This window comes from Xenopus laevis, chromosome 9_10L (assembly GCF_017654675.1).
Source record: "Xenopus laevis strain J_2021 chromosome 9_10L, Xenopus_laevis_v10.1, whole genome shotgun sequence".
Lineage (NCBI taxonomy): Eukaryota > Metazoa > Chordata > Amphibia > Anura > Pipidae > Xenopus > Xenopus laevis.
Window position 1 is genome coordinate 122,310,109 of NC_054387.1, and position 15,742 is coordinate 122,325,850.

The 15,742-nt window shown below is 39.9% G+C and overlaps 1 protein-coding gene across 3 annotated transcripts in view; it reads right to left on the reverse strand.

The window, feature by feature from the left end:
- Positions 1-15,462, reverse strand: part of pemt.L (phosphatidylethanolamine N-methyltransferase L homeolog) — an 85,351-nt gene extending 69,889 nt beyond the window's left edge. Inside the window, exons 1-2 of one of the 3 annotated variants that reach the window (XM_018234481.2) lie at positions 15,222-15,457; positions 12,735-12,842 (exon numbers count right to left, since the gene is read on the reverse strand). In XM_018234481.2, coding sequence (XP_018089970.1) covers positions 12,735-12,827 — 93 coding nt within the window. In that variant the 5' untranslated portion in view covers positions 12,828-12,842; positions 15,222-15,457. 3 annotated transcript variants of the gene reach the window in all.
- Between the last annotated feature and the right edge of the window lie 280 nt (positions 15,463-15,742).

Genomic DNA, 15,742 nt, shown 5'->3' on the forward strand with positions numbered 1-15,742 from the left:
CAAAATATCAATGACTTTTTAAAACGTGTCAGTATCAATAAAAAGTACAGCAATCCATCACAGCAGAACGCCAAAGTAGTGTTAGACATACTGTGAGGCCAGTACCACTTGCAGTCCTGGGGCCGTCTGAATAGTCTCCTCCTATACGGCTATTAATGGCATCACCCATCTCACAAGTTTTACTGGGCGTTTAAAGAGATAGTACCCCCCTTTTCAACACTGGTGCAATAAACAGGCCCTGTTCAAACATATTTTTGTCTGCTCTTTTAATTATGAAACATCTAGGTTTTTTGTAATCTATGTTTTTTGTTTGAATATGAAACTCAAAGCACTTTGTACTTCCTGATGCAAAAGAGCAAAGTCAAACGAACCAGCAGCCAATGAGAAGCCTCTGCATAAATAAACCCCTCCCTTCCCCCACCCATAGCCTGTTATTCTTTTTTTAGAAAAAGAGCTACTCATTATATAGAGAAGTTTCTCCATTGGGCTGCTGGTTTGTTTGACTTTGCTCTTTGGAATGAGGAAGTAGAATGTGGCTTTAGTTTCATTTTCAAATACAAACAAAAAAAAAATACCATAGCTACAGAATGGGCAAAAAGTATCTTCAGAACAAGTCCTAACCAATGTAGAAAGATTCCCTTTAAAGGACCAGTAACATCAAATTTTTTTAAAAAAAATTAGTTAGTATACATTGAAAAAAAAATACCAAGACAAATTAAACTTTAAAATCGCGAAGTCTTTATTAAGAAATAACTTACTGAAACTCCGCTTGCACTCCTCCTCAGAAAACGCGATCTCGATTGTGCGGCGCTCGATTTTGCCTCCCTGCCTTCATTATTGGAGATAGCCAGGGAGGAGAAATCGAGCGCCGCACGATGGATCGTCGCCCTGACGCCTTTTCTGAAGAGGAGAAGCATTGTTTTGGTAAGTTATTTCTTAATAAAGGCTTTGCGATTTTAAAGTTTGATTTGTCTTGGTGTTTTTTTTGTATATATGTATTTAGACACCTATACTTAAAGCCCTTAAAGAAACAGTTCAGTGTAAAAATAAAATGTTTTTAATATAGTCAGTAAGCCTAAAGTGTAATGTATAAAGGCTGGAGTGAGCCACATGGGACATAACTATTCAGTAAATTTGCAATTGATCCTCAGCATTCAGCTCAGATTCAAAAGCAACAGATATGACCCATGTGGCCCCGCTCAAGTCACTGATTGGTTACTGCCTGGTAACCAATCAGTGGAAATCAAGAGAGCTGAAAAGCAGGAAGTAGTGTTCTGGCAATTATGTTAGACATCCAGTCACTCCAGCCTTTATACATTACATTTTTGGCTAACTAACTATATTAGAAACATTTTTTATTTTCAACAGTTATCTGTTTACCCAGTTTTTATTTTTATACTGAACAATTCGTTTAAGTTTGGCTCCCCTAACCCACTATGGCTGCCACCTTTGCTTTGCAGGAATACCAGTGATGGCCCTCTGGGGCAGAGCCATCATGTCAAGTGGGTGGGATTGGGGTGGACCATAGGGTGTGTTTCCTCTTCCCTATTTCTTCTGCTCTTTCTCTGTTGCCCTTGCCTTTTTCATCTATTGTCTGTTTTTTCTGACATTTCTATTTCATTCACCATTTAAGCTGCCTGATTCCTCTCCTATTCTCTCAACCTTCTGTTTTCTTACATGATCTGCAATTTCTTCTCTTCATTACCTTTTCTTCCCCCTTCCCTTGCATGCCTTCCTTCTGTCTGCCCCTTAAATTTTCTCTCATTATGTATGCTCCCTTCTTTTACTCCTCACCTGTCTTGGGCTTCTCTTTACTAATTTAAATTTTTGTCTCTTTTATTTCTCTCTTATTCTGAATCATATCCCTTCCTTTTAGGGCTCTCAACTTTCCTCCAATCCCTTCTATTCCTGAGATATTATTCCCCATGTCACCTTTTTTAATGCTCCCAAATAGTCTTTCCCATACTCCTCTTCTGCTTTTTTTTCCCCTTGCACAGGTTTGCCCCCTACATTCGACTTCCTCCCTACATTCGACTTCCAATTAAGGAGACGTAGGAAGCGGCAGGCAGACAATGTGCCCTCTAAGTTGTGAGCACATAGAATTTTGTGTGAAAACACATCTTGTATTAATTCTGACATGAATGCACAGTTTTTAAAAACTGTGCAAACAAGTTCAAAATGTGCCCACAAAATACATTTTTTAGTGCACATAGAAGAATTAGAGGGAACATTGGCGGCAGAAGAAGAATGGTTGGTGAAGTGCATGTGCCTGGCAGCAGCACCCATTACAGACTGGAGAGGAGAGGAAGGACAATGAGTATTCTAATTATTTATTATAATAACAAATGCTACAGGGGACATCAGTACTAGTACTACAGCAGCACTGCCCACTGGTAAATAGAAAACACATTAACCTCAGACATTGTGTCACGCTGGATTATTACATCAGAAGTGATTATTTTATGCCACTTGAAAGAACAAATTGTCCGTGGTGGATCACACACTTCTCGTACTACGATGTCGTACTGTTAGCGGGTGTCACTGTTAATTCCTTTGTACAAACAGAGAGGGCACAGAGCTGAACTGACAGTAGGTGCTGAGCATACCACCCTCTATTATAATAATAATAATAATAATAATGTCTTGTACAGAGACAGACGCCTGTCAGTGCAATAAGACCTTCTGCACAGCGTGCAAGTGCAAAACAGAAGTGCAAGGAGCACATTTTGTACTTTTATTGAATGGGATTTTAGGCACAACTGTAGGGAAATTTGTAGGACAACAGCTGCATGTAAGTCTTGAGGTCCTGTAACCCATAGCAACAAATCAGCAGGTTGCATTTACTAGATAAGAAACATCTGCCTGAACTCTATTGGTCGGAGTCCTGTAGCAAGTTAAGAACCAGCAGGTTGCAGGTAGGAATTGTGGATGTTGGGGGTCTCATAGCAGCTTCCCAGCCTCATTTGCCTCCACCCCCACAAGAGATGATGTCATTCCAGGTACATGAATTAAATTTTGACCTACATAACATCACTTCCATTGTTTTAATGTGGACAGATCAGGTTGTGGACTAGAGTGGTTGCAGACAGGTAAAAGTGTAGGTTGTATTATTGAGTCAGGTGCTGACTACCCAGTTGGACTCTGCTTTAGGAGTGGTGTAAACTTTGTAGGGCTCTTTTACGATGGGGGAGTGAGTAGCAAATAGCAAAATACATGCATTTTTTGCCCACATTGCACCTGCCTCCTCCAAAGGGAAATTTGTCCGTCTATTGCACTGGTGCCTTTTATTAATAACAATTTATTAGAATTCAAAAGTAAGGGGCTCCCCGAATGTTCAGTTTCCTTTTTCCCAAATATTTATGCCTGTGGCCCCTTGATAACAAGTTGCAGTGGGTTATTGCTGGATCTCTATCTCAGTGTACGTGGGCTGAGCTGTACAGAGTATCTGTGAATGTACAGTATGATCTGTAATATACAAACTGTTCCCTCTATGTTTGATTTAACACCAGGAGGGCAGACATAGTTATACAAAATGTTTGTAATGTCCCCCCAGCTCCAATCGGATCAAGAAAGAACAAGGTTAAAAGATATCTAATAAACAATATAATAATTACTATTTAATAGTAATGTTGTGTTCAGTGATGTGCATTCTGGTTACTGGGGTCACCGGGCCTCTTTAAAGGGGAACTAAATCGGACTCTGAACAATTTTTTTTGAACAGTAACAAAACAGATCGATTTGAGAGCAAAAGTGCCCAACGGGGTGGGGGAATGATAGTGTGTCAGGAGTTCACAGAGGTTAGTGTTTATATGAACAACGGGCTGGAAAATACAAACAAATGCATTTGCGAGTCTGGGGCTCTTTTTAGCTTCACACGAGCCCGCAATGCTTCATACCCATAAGCCCCTAATTAATAGCAGTTCCCGGACCACAAATGGACCAATCTTCTTGGCAATTTATAAAACAGGAGTAATGAAAGCCGAGAGTGGCTGGAATTGATGTGCATTAGTGAGGGAGCGAAGAGCCTGGATTGTTTGCCTTTCTGTTAAAGCTCTTAAATGGAAACTGTTATGGCTGTACAAATGGACATACAATGCCATGGGAGTTTTGCAAATCTGAGATGAGCACATTTTTAGTAAATATATAACATTTGCCTTTATAATGGTGATGCAAGCAGCATTTTGACCCCTGTTACATGCTCCAGCGATCATTAAGCCCCGAACTGGCACGGAATTATTTCCATTTGCTTGAGGTATAAGTCACCCTGCCCGAAAAACAAAACACAATTGCTGCCACTTCATGTCACTGGCAAGGGATCCATTAAGGAATTTGAGGCATGTTGACTGCCACTGCTATAAGCGATGATGAAAACACTGTTGGACTGGACTGTAGGGACACCAGGTTCATTCCCAGTAGTATTCCAAAAAAGTTGGCAAACAAGAAACTGTTGGACTGGACTGCAGGGACACCAAAATGGTTCTAGGCCAACCGTTTTCATCTTTCTGCATCACAGAGCCCTACATGAACATTTTGCTACCTTTTCCAGGTTTATTCCAAGTAGTATTCCAAAAAAGTTGGCAAAATAAGAAAAACTTGAAATCTTAGGGAGTCTTACAACATTTGCGGTAGAGTCCTGCAGCGAGTCGGTTACCGGGGGGTTACCTGCAAAAAAGCTGGTAACCTGCAGGTTGCAGTAGGACTTTCAGATACTGTTATAGTTGCAGGTTGGCAGGTCATGGGGTTGGGTTGCAGGTCTTATCTATGGCAAGTTTTACTTCTTTACACATTGTTTTAAACATTTTTCCTGTCCCGCCCCAAGGGCACTTCCACTTTGTAGCAACATCACTTCCTGTTCATAGGGTTGTGGATAAAGCCGTTGTGGGTCCAATGGGTAACAGATAATGTCACTCTGGAGAACCATTATCAGTCATCTTTTTATTAGAAAATGCACAACATGTTTCGGATCAAAGATCCTTCCTCAGGTGCTTGGATCTTTGATCTGAAACATGTTGTGCATTTTTTAATAAAAAGATGACTGATTGAAGAAATAATGGTTCTCCAGAGTGACATTATCTATAACTTGTGAATGCTTGGAAGGTCTGGACGGTGCCTTGCTCTGCAGGTTGAATCTTTTTTACACTCAATAACAAAGGATAATATCATCCACGGTTACGGTTTAGGCACATAAGGGACAACTCACTGTATTGTTATTTGTTGTCAGGGGTCTTTGTCTTTCCCCTCTTGCTACTTGGGTATTTACAGTCATATGAAAAAGTTTAGGAACCCCTCTCAGCCTGCATAATAATTTACTCCACTTTCAACAAAAAAGATAACAGTGGTATGTCTTTCATTTCCCAGGAACATATGAGTACTGGGGAGTTTTCTGGACAAAGATATTAATGAAGCAGTATTCAGTTGTATGAAATTAAATCAAATGTGAAAAACTGGCTGTGCAAAAATGTGGGTATCCTTGTAATTTTGCTAATTTGAATGCATGTAACTGCTCAATACTGATTACTGACAACACCAAATTGGTTGGATTAGTTTGTTAAGCCTTAAACTTCATAGGCAAGTGTCTCCAATCATGAGAAAAGTTATTTAAGGTGGCCAATTGCAAGTTGTGGTTCTGTTTGACTCTCCTCTGAAGATCTGAAAAAGATCTGAAAACAAAGATTGTTCAGTATTATGGATTAGGGGAAGACTACAAAAAGCTATCTCAGAAGTTTAAACTGTCAGTTTCAACTGTATGGAATGTAATTAGGAAATGGAAGACCACAGCCACAATTGCTGTAAAACCCAGGTCTGGCAGGCCAAGAAAAATACAAGAGCAGCATATGCGGAGGATTGTGAGAATGGTTACAGACAACATAAAGATCACCTCCAAAGACCTGCAAGACCATCTTGCTGCAGGTGGTATATCTGTACATCGTTCTACAATTCAGTGCATTTTGCACAAAGAACATCTGTATGGCAGGGTGATGAGAAAGAAGCCCTTTCTGCACTAACACCACAAACAGAGTCGCTTGTAAAAGCCACAGTCATTTTGGAACAAAGTGCTTTGTTATTTGGTCATAACAAAAAGTGATTTGCATGGCGGAAGAAGAACACCGCATTCCAAGAAAAAACACCTGCTACCTACTGTCACATTTGGTGGAGGTCCCATCATGCTGTGCGGCTGTGTGGCTAGTTCAGGTACTGGGGCCCTTGTTAAAGTTGAGGGTCGGATGAATTCAACCCAATATCAACAAATTCTTCAGGATAATGTTCAATCATCAGTCACAAAGTTGAAGTTATGCAAGGGTTGGATATTCCAACAAGACAATGACCCTAAACACACTTTGAAATCTACAAAGTCAGTTATGCAGAGGGAGAAGTACAATATTCTGGAATGGCCGTCACAGTCCTCCGACTTAAATATCATGGAAAATCTATGGGATGATTTCAAGTAGGCTGTCCATGCTCGGCAGCCATCAAATTTAACTGAACCGGAGAGATTTTGTATGGACGAATAGTCAAAAATATCACCATCCAGAATCCAGACACTCATCAAAGTTTATAGGAGGCGTCTAGAGGCTGTTATATCTGCAAAAGGCTCAACTAAGTAATGATGTAATATCTCTGTTGGGGTGCCTAAATGTATGCACCTGTCTAATTTTGTTATGATGCATATTATCTGTTAATCCAATAAACTTAAGGCTTGTTATTTATTAAAAGGAAGTTGCTACTTTGAAAGTTTAGCCAATGATAAACAAAACGCCAAAGAATTAAGAGAGGTTCCCAAACTTTTTCATATGACTGTAAATAATATTTCATTTCCAAAAATACTCACTACAAATATCTAAACCTCTAATGGGGAAGGCCGGTATATGTCTAACAGCTCACTAACAGTAGGTGGAACCTTGACATGATGTTCTCCATGGGTTCTCCATTGTGTCCCTGTGCCCCTGGTGCCCTAGAAGTAGGTTTTTCCTGCAACACGAGAAACTCTAGCCAAGGCAATTGAGCATAAGCAGTTGCAGAGGATTAACCACAGATTTATACACTAGCCTTTAATACACTTGAAACAAATTATACATTGAAGGTTGAAGGGATGAGATTTCTCTCAGCCCTATGCCTGTTGTGCAAATGTACCAGAGAGAGATATAAGATATTGTATTTTGGAAAGCTTGCACAGAACGTTGAGATCTCGGCTCTCTGACATGCTGCTATAGAATGAGTTCATAAAACCCATTCCCAGAGGGTTTTTTTTTATTGACTAACACGAGTTCTGCTAGCGTTCTACCCTGCATGCTATAGAACATTCTGTTCTCCACATAGGGGGAGAGTAGTGTGTTTGAATCATGAGGGCACGCAGAGACAGATTTGGGCTAATGATACAAAAACATCCAGACAATCAGCAGCCCTTCGGACGTTGAGGAATTCTAACTGCCACCTACAGGTTTTTCTTGGAAAGCTAGGAAGGGTAGTGGAAAGATGGTTTGTTCCTGATTTAAAGCACCAAAACAATTGATCCAAAATAACAAAATTCTTTTTACTTAAAGAACTAAAGGTTAAAACACTGGGGGTGGCAATACTATATGTTTGCATTTGCTAGTGTGCATCCTCCATGAAAATCACTCACTGTCCCAGGTTACATTCTTTAGGGTACCGGGCCTCCATGTTTGATCCATTCCCCACATATTCCCTGCACCCTAGAATGGAGATGCCCAAGGAGAAATCACTATGAGGCGGTAAGATCGTCATGGAAATTGTATACCAGCCCTAGCCCAAGGTTTGCAAACTGACTCACTTGGGAGTGCCCAAATTCTCCTTTATACCTTGTCTGCAAAATCCATCACATGCATGGAAAACAGTGGGTGTTATATAGGGGATATCAATCAGTATATAAGAGATATTCTCTTTTTACAGCCTCAGCTTGTGATCTGCCAGAGTAATGGTCTGAAAAACAATAATTATAAGGTTTAAAACAGTGCCCTTAGATTTTTAATATAATTTTTCCATACTCTTTGCAGTAATCCTATGTTCCGAGTCCTTGGAAAAGAACATATTGAACAGAAGGGGTTGGGTGGCCATAGACAAAGGAGTTAACAGACGTTTTACCCAGAGCAGGCCAATGTTACATAGAGGTGGTACAGTCTGTACCTGCAGAGGCTGCTAAAGCACGGTGCTAATAACAAAACACAAGAGGCAGGAGAAACCCAATCTCCCAGCCTATACACGCACCAAATCCACAATCACTAGATGTACGTGTCCATTTCATTGCCCACAACCGGACTCTCGACTTCAGCTTGCAGGATAGTGTTCCATCTCCTCTGTAACCTCTGGAAAATTTCCCACGAATACAGGGATGGGGAGAGTAGTCGCATGGCTGATATTGCGTGAAAGGGCAGAAGCGGAGAAGAACACGATACCGGACAAAAAAATAAAGTTCATGAAGGGAAAAAGGGTACAGAATGCCCAATTTAACTCTCCTGTGGGTGGCTAGTGTGGATATTTTTGGCTCTGACAAAACACAAAAGCGAAAAGTCCAAAATCAAACTGTACGCCAACACTAAATAACTAAGGAGGTTATTTAGTACCTGATATGGCTTTTAAAAATTATAGGAATTCTGAAACATAAAGTTTTATTTCAAACAAGCGCAGTACTTTTTTCAAGCTTGGTGCGAGGAATTATAACACAGCTGCTGGATCGGAGAGAACACTTGCCCACACAGAGCAGAGAGCTAGGTGTCCTACGTTCCTTAATTATAAAATTGTATTCGTTTTTAAGCATGCAGCCACTCTGAGATTCCTGGAATACTATTGTTTGATTAAATTGGAGTGCTGGTCCATCTTCGACTGTTGTACAATACTCTTTTGACCAAGCACCCATTAAGAGATTGAAGTGGTCAGAGTGCAGGTACTTTTTGACATATTATATAACAAACAAGGGAAAGTTGTGCTCACCACTAATTTTTAAAACCATTAGGCGGGGATGCAATGAGGTTGTGACCACAAAATACATATAGACAAATACAAGAGTCCTCTGCACTCCGTTGTGTGTGTGTGTGTGTGTGTGTGTGTGTGTGTGTGTGTCCGGCTGTTTGTTTGTAATCTCCTGACGAAGATCCCTGTGAGGGATCGAAACGTTGAGTGGAATAAAGCACAACTTATCTGCACTGAAAAACAAACTGTGAGTGTCGCTTCTTTCTGCAAATATATATATATATATATATATATATATATATATATATATATATATATATATATATATATATATATATTATAACTGGTGGAACCAATGAAAGAGATTGGATAAAGCCCTTAGTCCTAAGCAAATATATACACGTTGTATGAGAACTGTAAGAGACAAGTGATGCTAGAAGACCTCTCCAAACAAGGTGCCAGGCTCATGCGAGGAGCTGCTAACAGGATCCCGATCACGAGCAACATTTACCTAAGAATTTCGTTATTGGTTACACAACAGTGCAAGTTTACTGGGCCATGGGTTGATGCTAATCGCTGATATTTTTATCTGCCCTACGCAAAATGTGAACAAACAATGGATGGTGACTCTTTCCAGCTTTCAAATGGGGGTCACTGACCACATGTAAAAACAAATCCTCTGTAAGGCTACAGATGTATTGCTACTGCTACTTTTTATTACTCCTCTTTCTATTCAGTCAAAAATACATATAGACAAATACAAGAGTCCTCTGCACTCCATTGGGTTGTGTGTGTGTGTGTGTGTGTGTGTAACGTTTCGGCTATCAACTCAAGCTGTCATCACAAACAACATCCCCTGTTAAGGCCCCAGTGGCGCCAAAATTACCTTGTGACGTCATAGCTGGGTGTGCATAATGTGTTAGTGGTAATGTATTAGGTAACAGGAAGAGTTGAAAGTCTGTGGATGTGAAAAAAACATATATATATATATATATATATATATATATATATATATATATATATATATATATATATATATAAACACCTTGACTCAGGGCTCAAAGTGTAACAATCTCTGAGTCTCATATTGATCTCCCAGTGTGTGTACCCAGACCCATATTGAAGCTTCTTAGCTTATGTGATCATAAAGCTTTAAGCTTTGAATAGTTTCTTCTACGGGATGCTTTAAAATAATAAAGTAAAGTTGTATCTATTGGTAATGTGCTGCCATGAGTTGCCCAGCATTTCCCGATTAGCCTTTCTCTGATTTTGAACCTTATCCTGCCCATTCCAAAATATGAATTTCTGCAGAGCTTTAGCAATAATCACCGTGCTGTCTCTGTAATGCCCTGTAAACCCCAAGATGTGGATCTGCTTCCTCATTATGGCACTTTAAAATGGTGGTTCACCTTTATGTATGTTATAGAATGGTCAATTGTTAGCAACTTTTCAACTGGTCTTCGCTATTTATTTTATTTTTTTTTAATTATTTACAGTCTTCTGACTCTTTCCAGCTTTCAAATGGGGGTCACTGACCACATGTAAAAACAAATCCTCTGTAAGGCTACAGATGTATTGCTATTGCTACTGCTACTTTTTATTACTCCTCTTTCTATTCAGTCCCTCTCCTATTCATATTCCAGTCTCTTATTCAAATCAATGCATGGTTGTTAGGGGAATTTAGACTTTAATTTCAGATTGCTGAAATTGCAAACTGGAGAGCTGCTGAATAAAATGCTAAATAACTCAAAGACCACAAATAATAAAAAATGAAAACCAATTGCAAATTTAAAGATGAGCAAACCCTTTAAAGAAGAACTAAAGCCAGACAAACAAACTCTCAGTATTATAGTATAATGTATACTGTGCGAAATCTAAAGACTACAGTACGTGTAATCATAAAAAACTGCATTAAAAAAATACCACAAATTTAAAAAGATGACCAACTGCAAATCAACAGTTAATTCCAGCATTCACTGCAGTAACCATACCTTAAAACACCAGCTACTATTGTACACTAGAACCCCAATTTCAGGAGACCAGAAAAAAATGGTGTAAAATCCAGGAAAATGTATTATGCATAATATATAGGTGGGGCCACAAAACAACAATATAAAACGAGGGAAAACTTAAAATCAGGGGATGTCAAATTGAGGTTTCACTGTATTATAAAATCATAAAGTGTGTTTTTTTTGTACAGTTCTGCACATTTTTGTGATTTTTTATCATTTAAATTTTAGTGAATAGAAATACTTAGCTTTTTTTAATTGTTTATATATTTCTTTAGGTGAGCAATTTTCTTTTTTTTTCTTTTTAAATATTTATAATTTTAGAGATCAGAAATGTTTTGCTTTCTTTTATTTTCTTTTGTTCTATTAAATAAATACAATACACAAAGCAGCTCTGTTCAGTTTGTAAGAAAAAGGTTAAGTATCCACCATAAGAACTTTTTTTTATCCATTTTGCCCTGAGGGAAACAGTTAACACGCTGCGACACGCTCCCATCACAAATAAGAGTATTGTTGTGGTTTTGCCTACTTGGCACAGGCAATGAAGGTCAGACAGGAGCCTCCCTAGTCTTCATTTAATACAGTGTACGAGTCTGGACTGATATTTGCCGTATTACGAGGCATGAGGACATTTCTCAGATAACTTTAAGAGATTGAACTTTTCACACTGTGGGCAAAGAACATACGTCACTGGCAAAGTACGCCCTAAGTATAAGTACAACATGCACACGTGCTCATTGCTTCATTCAGACATCATGTCTCTTCGTCATTAGATTTCATTTTAGTGAGACCATAATAAATCCTATGGCAGCCCCTGTTCTCAGAAACACTGCAGAACAACATCTGGGAAGTCATTGGATGGGGAAAAGTAAGGGAGGGGAAGTTTATCCTCGGTTCTAGTACCAGCCAATCGAATGTTGGTTTTCTGTATTGGAACTATACTAAACCAGTAAAAGCTTGCTGCTCATTGGTTGATGCACTTTTTTTTTTTTTTTATTGAATTTTTGCAATAAAATGAACTGACTTGACTGATTGACAAACATGTAAATATATTAGGGATGCACCGAATCCAGGATTCGGTTCGGGATTCGGCCTTTTTCAGCAGGATTCGGCCGAATCCTTCTGCCCGGCTGAACCGAATCCAAATTGCAAATGCAAATTAGGGGCAGGGAGGGAAATCACGTGACTTTATGTCACAAAACAAGGAAGTAAAAAATGTTTTCCCCTTCCAACCCCTAATTTATATATGCAAATTAGGATTCGGTTCGGTATTCGGCTGAATCTTTCGCGAAGGATTCGGCCGAATCCAAAAATTGTGGATTCGGTGCATCCCTAAAATATATATATATATACAATTCCATATAAATAATGTTCAAAAATTTCACATGAACAATAAACAAGAAGTGTTAAAAGTTAGACCTGTTTCTCTTCTTTCAATTCAAAGGTCGAAAAATAGGTTTTAAGAATCCAGTTAGAATTCATTTGTAGATATATATCAGCAATTATGTGAATGGCTTAGCCTCTATATTATATTAGCTTGGGCAAGAAGATCTGTTTCACCACATACACATATATGAAAACTGTGCATCATTCAGACCCTGGCTATCGTTATGCCATTGTACGGATTTACAACATATAACAAACATTCTGTATGAGATAAATGATAATACTGTAGAATATTACGCCTGTAGATTTTACGCCTCCAGATTTTACATTTTGGGACACTGAGTACAATCATTTCCTTACAATAAATGGCTGTGCCAGCCTATACCAGAGCCCTGCAAGTGGCTGTGTACTCACCACATTCCAGAACAAAGGATTGAAGACTATACAGAGCAAAGCAACAAGAAAATGGAAGTCCGTCAGCACCACGTACTGCAGCACGTCTGCCATGATGGTCAGATTCACCTAAAATGAAAAGATCTCCATATCACAACTTTTAGCTACAAGCAATAAAGCAGCACTTTATAGGGGAACTGTACCCAAAGTTTTGTATAATGAATGAAAACACAACTTCCCAAATTTACAATCATTACAGCCTTTCCACAGTTTTATATGTACATTACATTATTTACATATGTATAACACATATTTATATGAGTAATATGTAAATGTCATTGCTTCTGAAAGCAGTGTGTGTCTATTCTATCTCTGCACGGCTCCTCCAGACTATTGAAGAGATTTCCCATAATACCTTCAGGCTTCTTAACAGGCTTCTAAAAGGAGAACTAAATCCCAAAAATTAATATGGCTAAAATGCCATATTTTATATACCGAACTTATTGCACCAGACTAAAGTTTCAGCTTGTCAATAGCAGCAATGATCCAGGACTTCAAACTTGTCACAGGGGGTCACCATCTTGGAAAGTGTCTGTGACACTCACATGCTCAGTGGGCTCTGAGCAGCTGTTGAGAAGCTAAGCTTAGGACTCGTCACTAATTATCCAGCAGAAAATGAGGATGGTCTGTAATATAAGCTGATGCTACAGGGCAGATTATTAAAGTCTGATGCTAATTGCACTGGTTTCTGTGCTGCCATGTAGTAATTATATGTATTAATTACTAATCAGCCTTATATTGTGACATTTCTATTCTATGTGTACTGTATATTGTGAGTGGGTCCCTAAGTTCAGTAAGTGACAGCAGCAAAGAGCATGTGTAGTGAATCAGCAGAACGGAAGATGGGGAGCTACTGGGGCATCTTTGGAGACACAGATCTTTACTGCTAAAGGGCTGTGGTTGCCTTGGGCTGGTACAGAAGCACAAAACATCATGTACAACATTTCTACCTACTTCTTTAGTTAGGCTTTAATTCTCCTTTAATTACAGAACATGCATGGCATTGTGGGTAAGGGTCTTGGCTAGAGGAGGGATGGACAAGACCCAGTTCATGTCTCAAAAGGGTGCATGAAAAGAGGCTATTTAATAAGGGGAATTGGATTTGGGATCTCCCCTGTCAGCTAGTGACTTTGCTGGGTGTTGCTTTTCAATCTATGGCCATTTTCTATTGCAGCAATCATTTTGTATTTCTAAGCAGACAGGTAGAGAGTAGTGATGTGCGGGTCAGGGTTTCCCTGACCCGCACCCGACCCTAACCTGCCCTGCTTATACCCGCCAGTCACAATGACGTCACAAAAGGGGCGGGGCGAGCAGACGCAACACTATAAAACCTGAAGTTGGAAGTCGGATGCCGGCATTTGAAGATGGCACCCACACCCGCCCGCCACCCGCGAGGAGCACTGCAAGATCGACCCGAACCCACCCGACTTGCGGGTAAACCCGTGGGTCTCGCTGGTATCTGGTCGGCTCGCATATCACTAGTAGAGAGAATAAAGTGCTGAGCCAGAGACTGAACAAGAAATGGGGAGAAGATGGGAAAGGGGGTGGGACTCAAAACTGGAAGACAGATCTTGATGAGACCCACAAATACACACTGCTTTCTTAAGGGAGACATATAGGATAAATGAAAAAACCCTAACTTTGTAGCCAGTTTTTTACATGGTGCTAAAAATTAATATTATCTTTACAAATAGCCCCTTTATTGGAGCTCCCTATAGATGTTCTCTGGTCCCTGTCTGTGTTTCAAATGAGGGGTGGGCGTGTCCTAACTGTCCCTGCCAGAAGCACAGTAGGAGAGGGATAGCCAATCACAGCCCTGCAGTCACACAAGCACAGACAGGCTTCAGTTCCCTATCAGGTCCTGCTAGCTGCTGATTGGTTCCTGTCCCACAGTACAGTGAGCTGAGTGCTCCCCTGCACAGCCTGGGAATTCAGGGAGCAGGAAGTGGAAAAGAAGGGAGGGATTATTAGGGTTCTTGCAGAAATATTCAATAAATCAGTCTGAAACACTACTTTTTTAAGCACAATTCTTCTATATCTAAATGAGTATAATGCAACGGTAGATTCTTATTTTTTACACAAAATGTCTCCTTTAACCTTGGGTCCTGAGATATGGTAGGACTACACCTCCCAAAATCCCTCAACATAAAATCAAGGTGCAATGTATGCTGAAAGTGTCTGAAACACTTGGGGTTCCAGGTTGACACTCTGGGTTCATTTATCAACAAGCAAATCTACATTTTTCCTTCCTTATTGCTATCTGCACCTGCCTGAAAAATCCACTCAGGGATTGGGTTATTACTGCCCAGAGGCAGATTTTGCCATAATATTTCGTTTTCCAGCTCCCTTTTCAACTCATAATAATGGGGTGTACCAGTAATAACCTTATCACCCTAGAAGTTGTAAGGAATACATTATATAAGGACTCTAACACTTACTATCACTTACCTGAGAATAATCCAAATTGCTCAGCCCCCCACAGCAATCCAAAGGTACAGAAGTTGCAGAACGTGCCAGACTGACTCAAACAAAGTCCAGACAAAGGGACAAGCACAGGAACAGGGGCATTAGGCAGAGCAAAGGTCCCTCACAGAACAGGACATTATCAGCATCCAGTACCCACGTGAAGCCAGCACAGCACTTCCTGGTTAGGAGATTGTCAGAGCACGCCTGATTGGCTGCAGAACAATGATGCTGTGATTGGCTTTTCATAGTCGATTGCTTATTGGTCTGTAGGTATGAATGATCCCGCCTACTCAGGAACAGCGTTGGCAAAGCTAAAGCTGCGTGGTTGTCTTGACTACAACTTCTCCATAGAGCCCTGTGTGTCCCTTTCTCTCACAGAGCTCAGCAAGATTCCCAATGTGCTTTATTTGAGAGATAGAAATGTAATGGAGGAATCAGAGGGAGGACTACAAAATGTAGTCTTGGACGCAATTGAAAGTTTTTTTGTTTCTTTTACCATCATT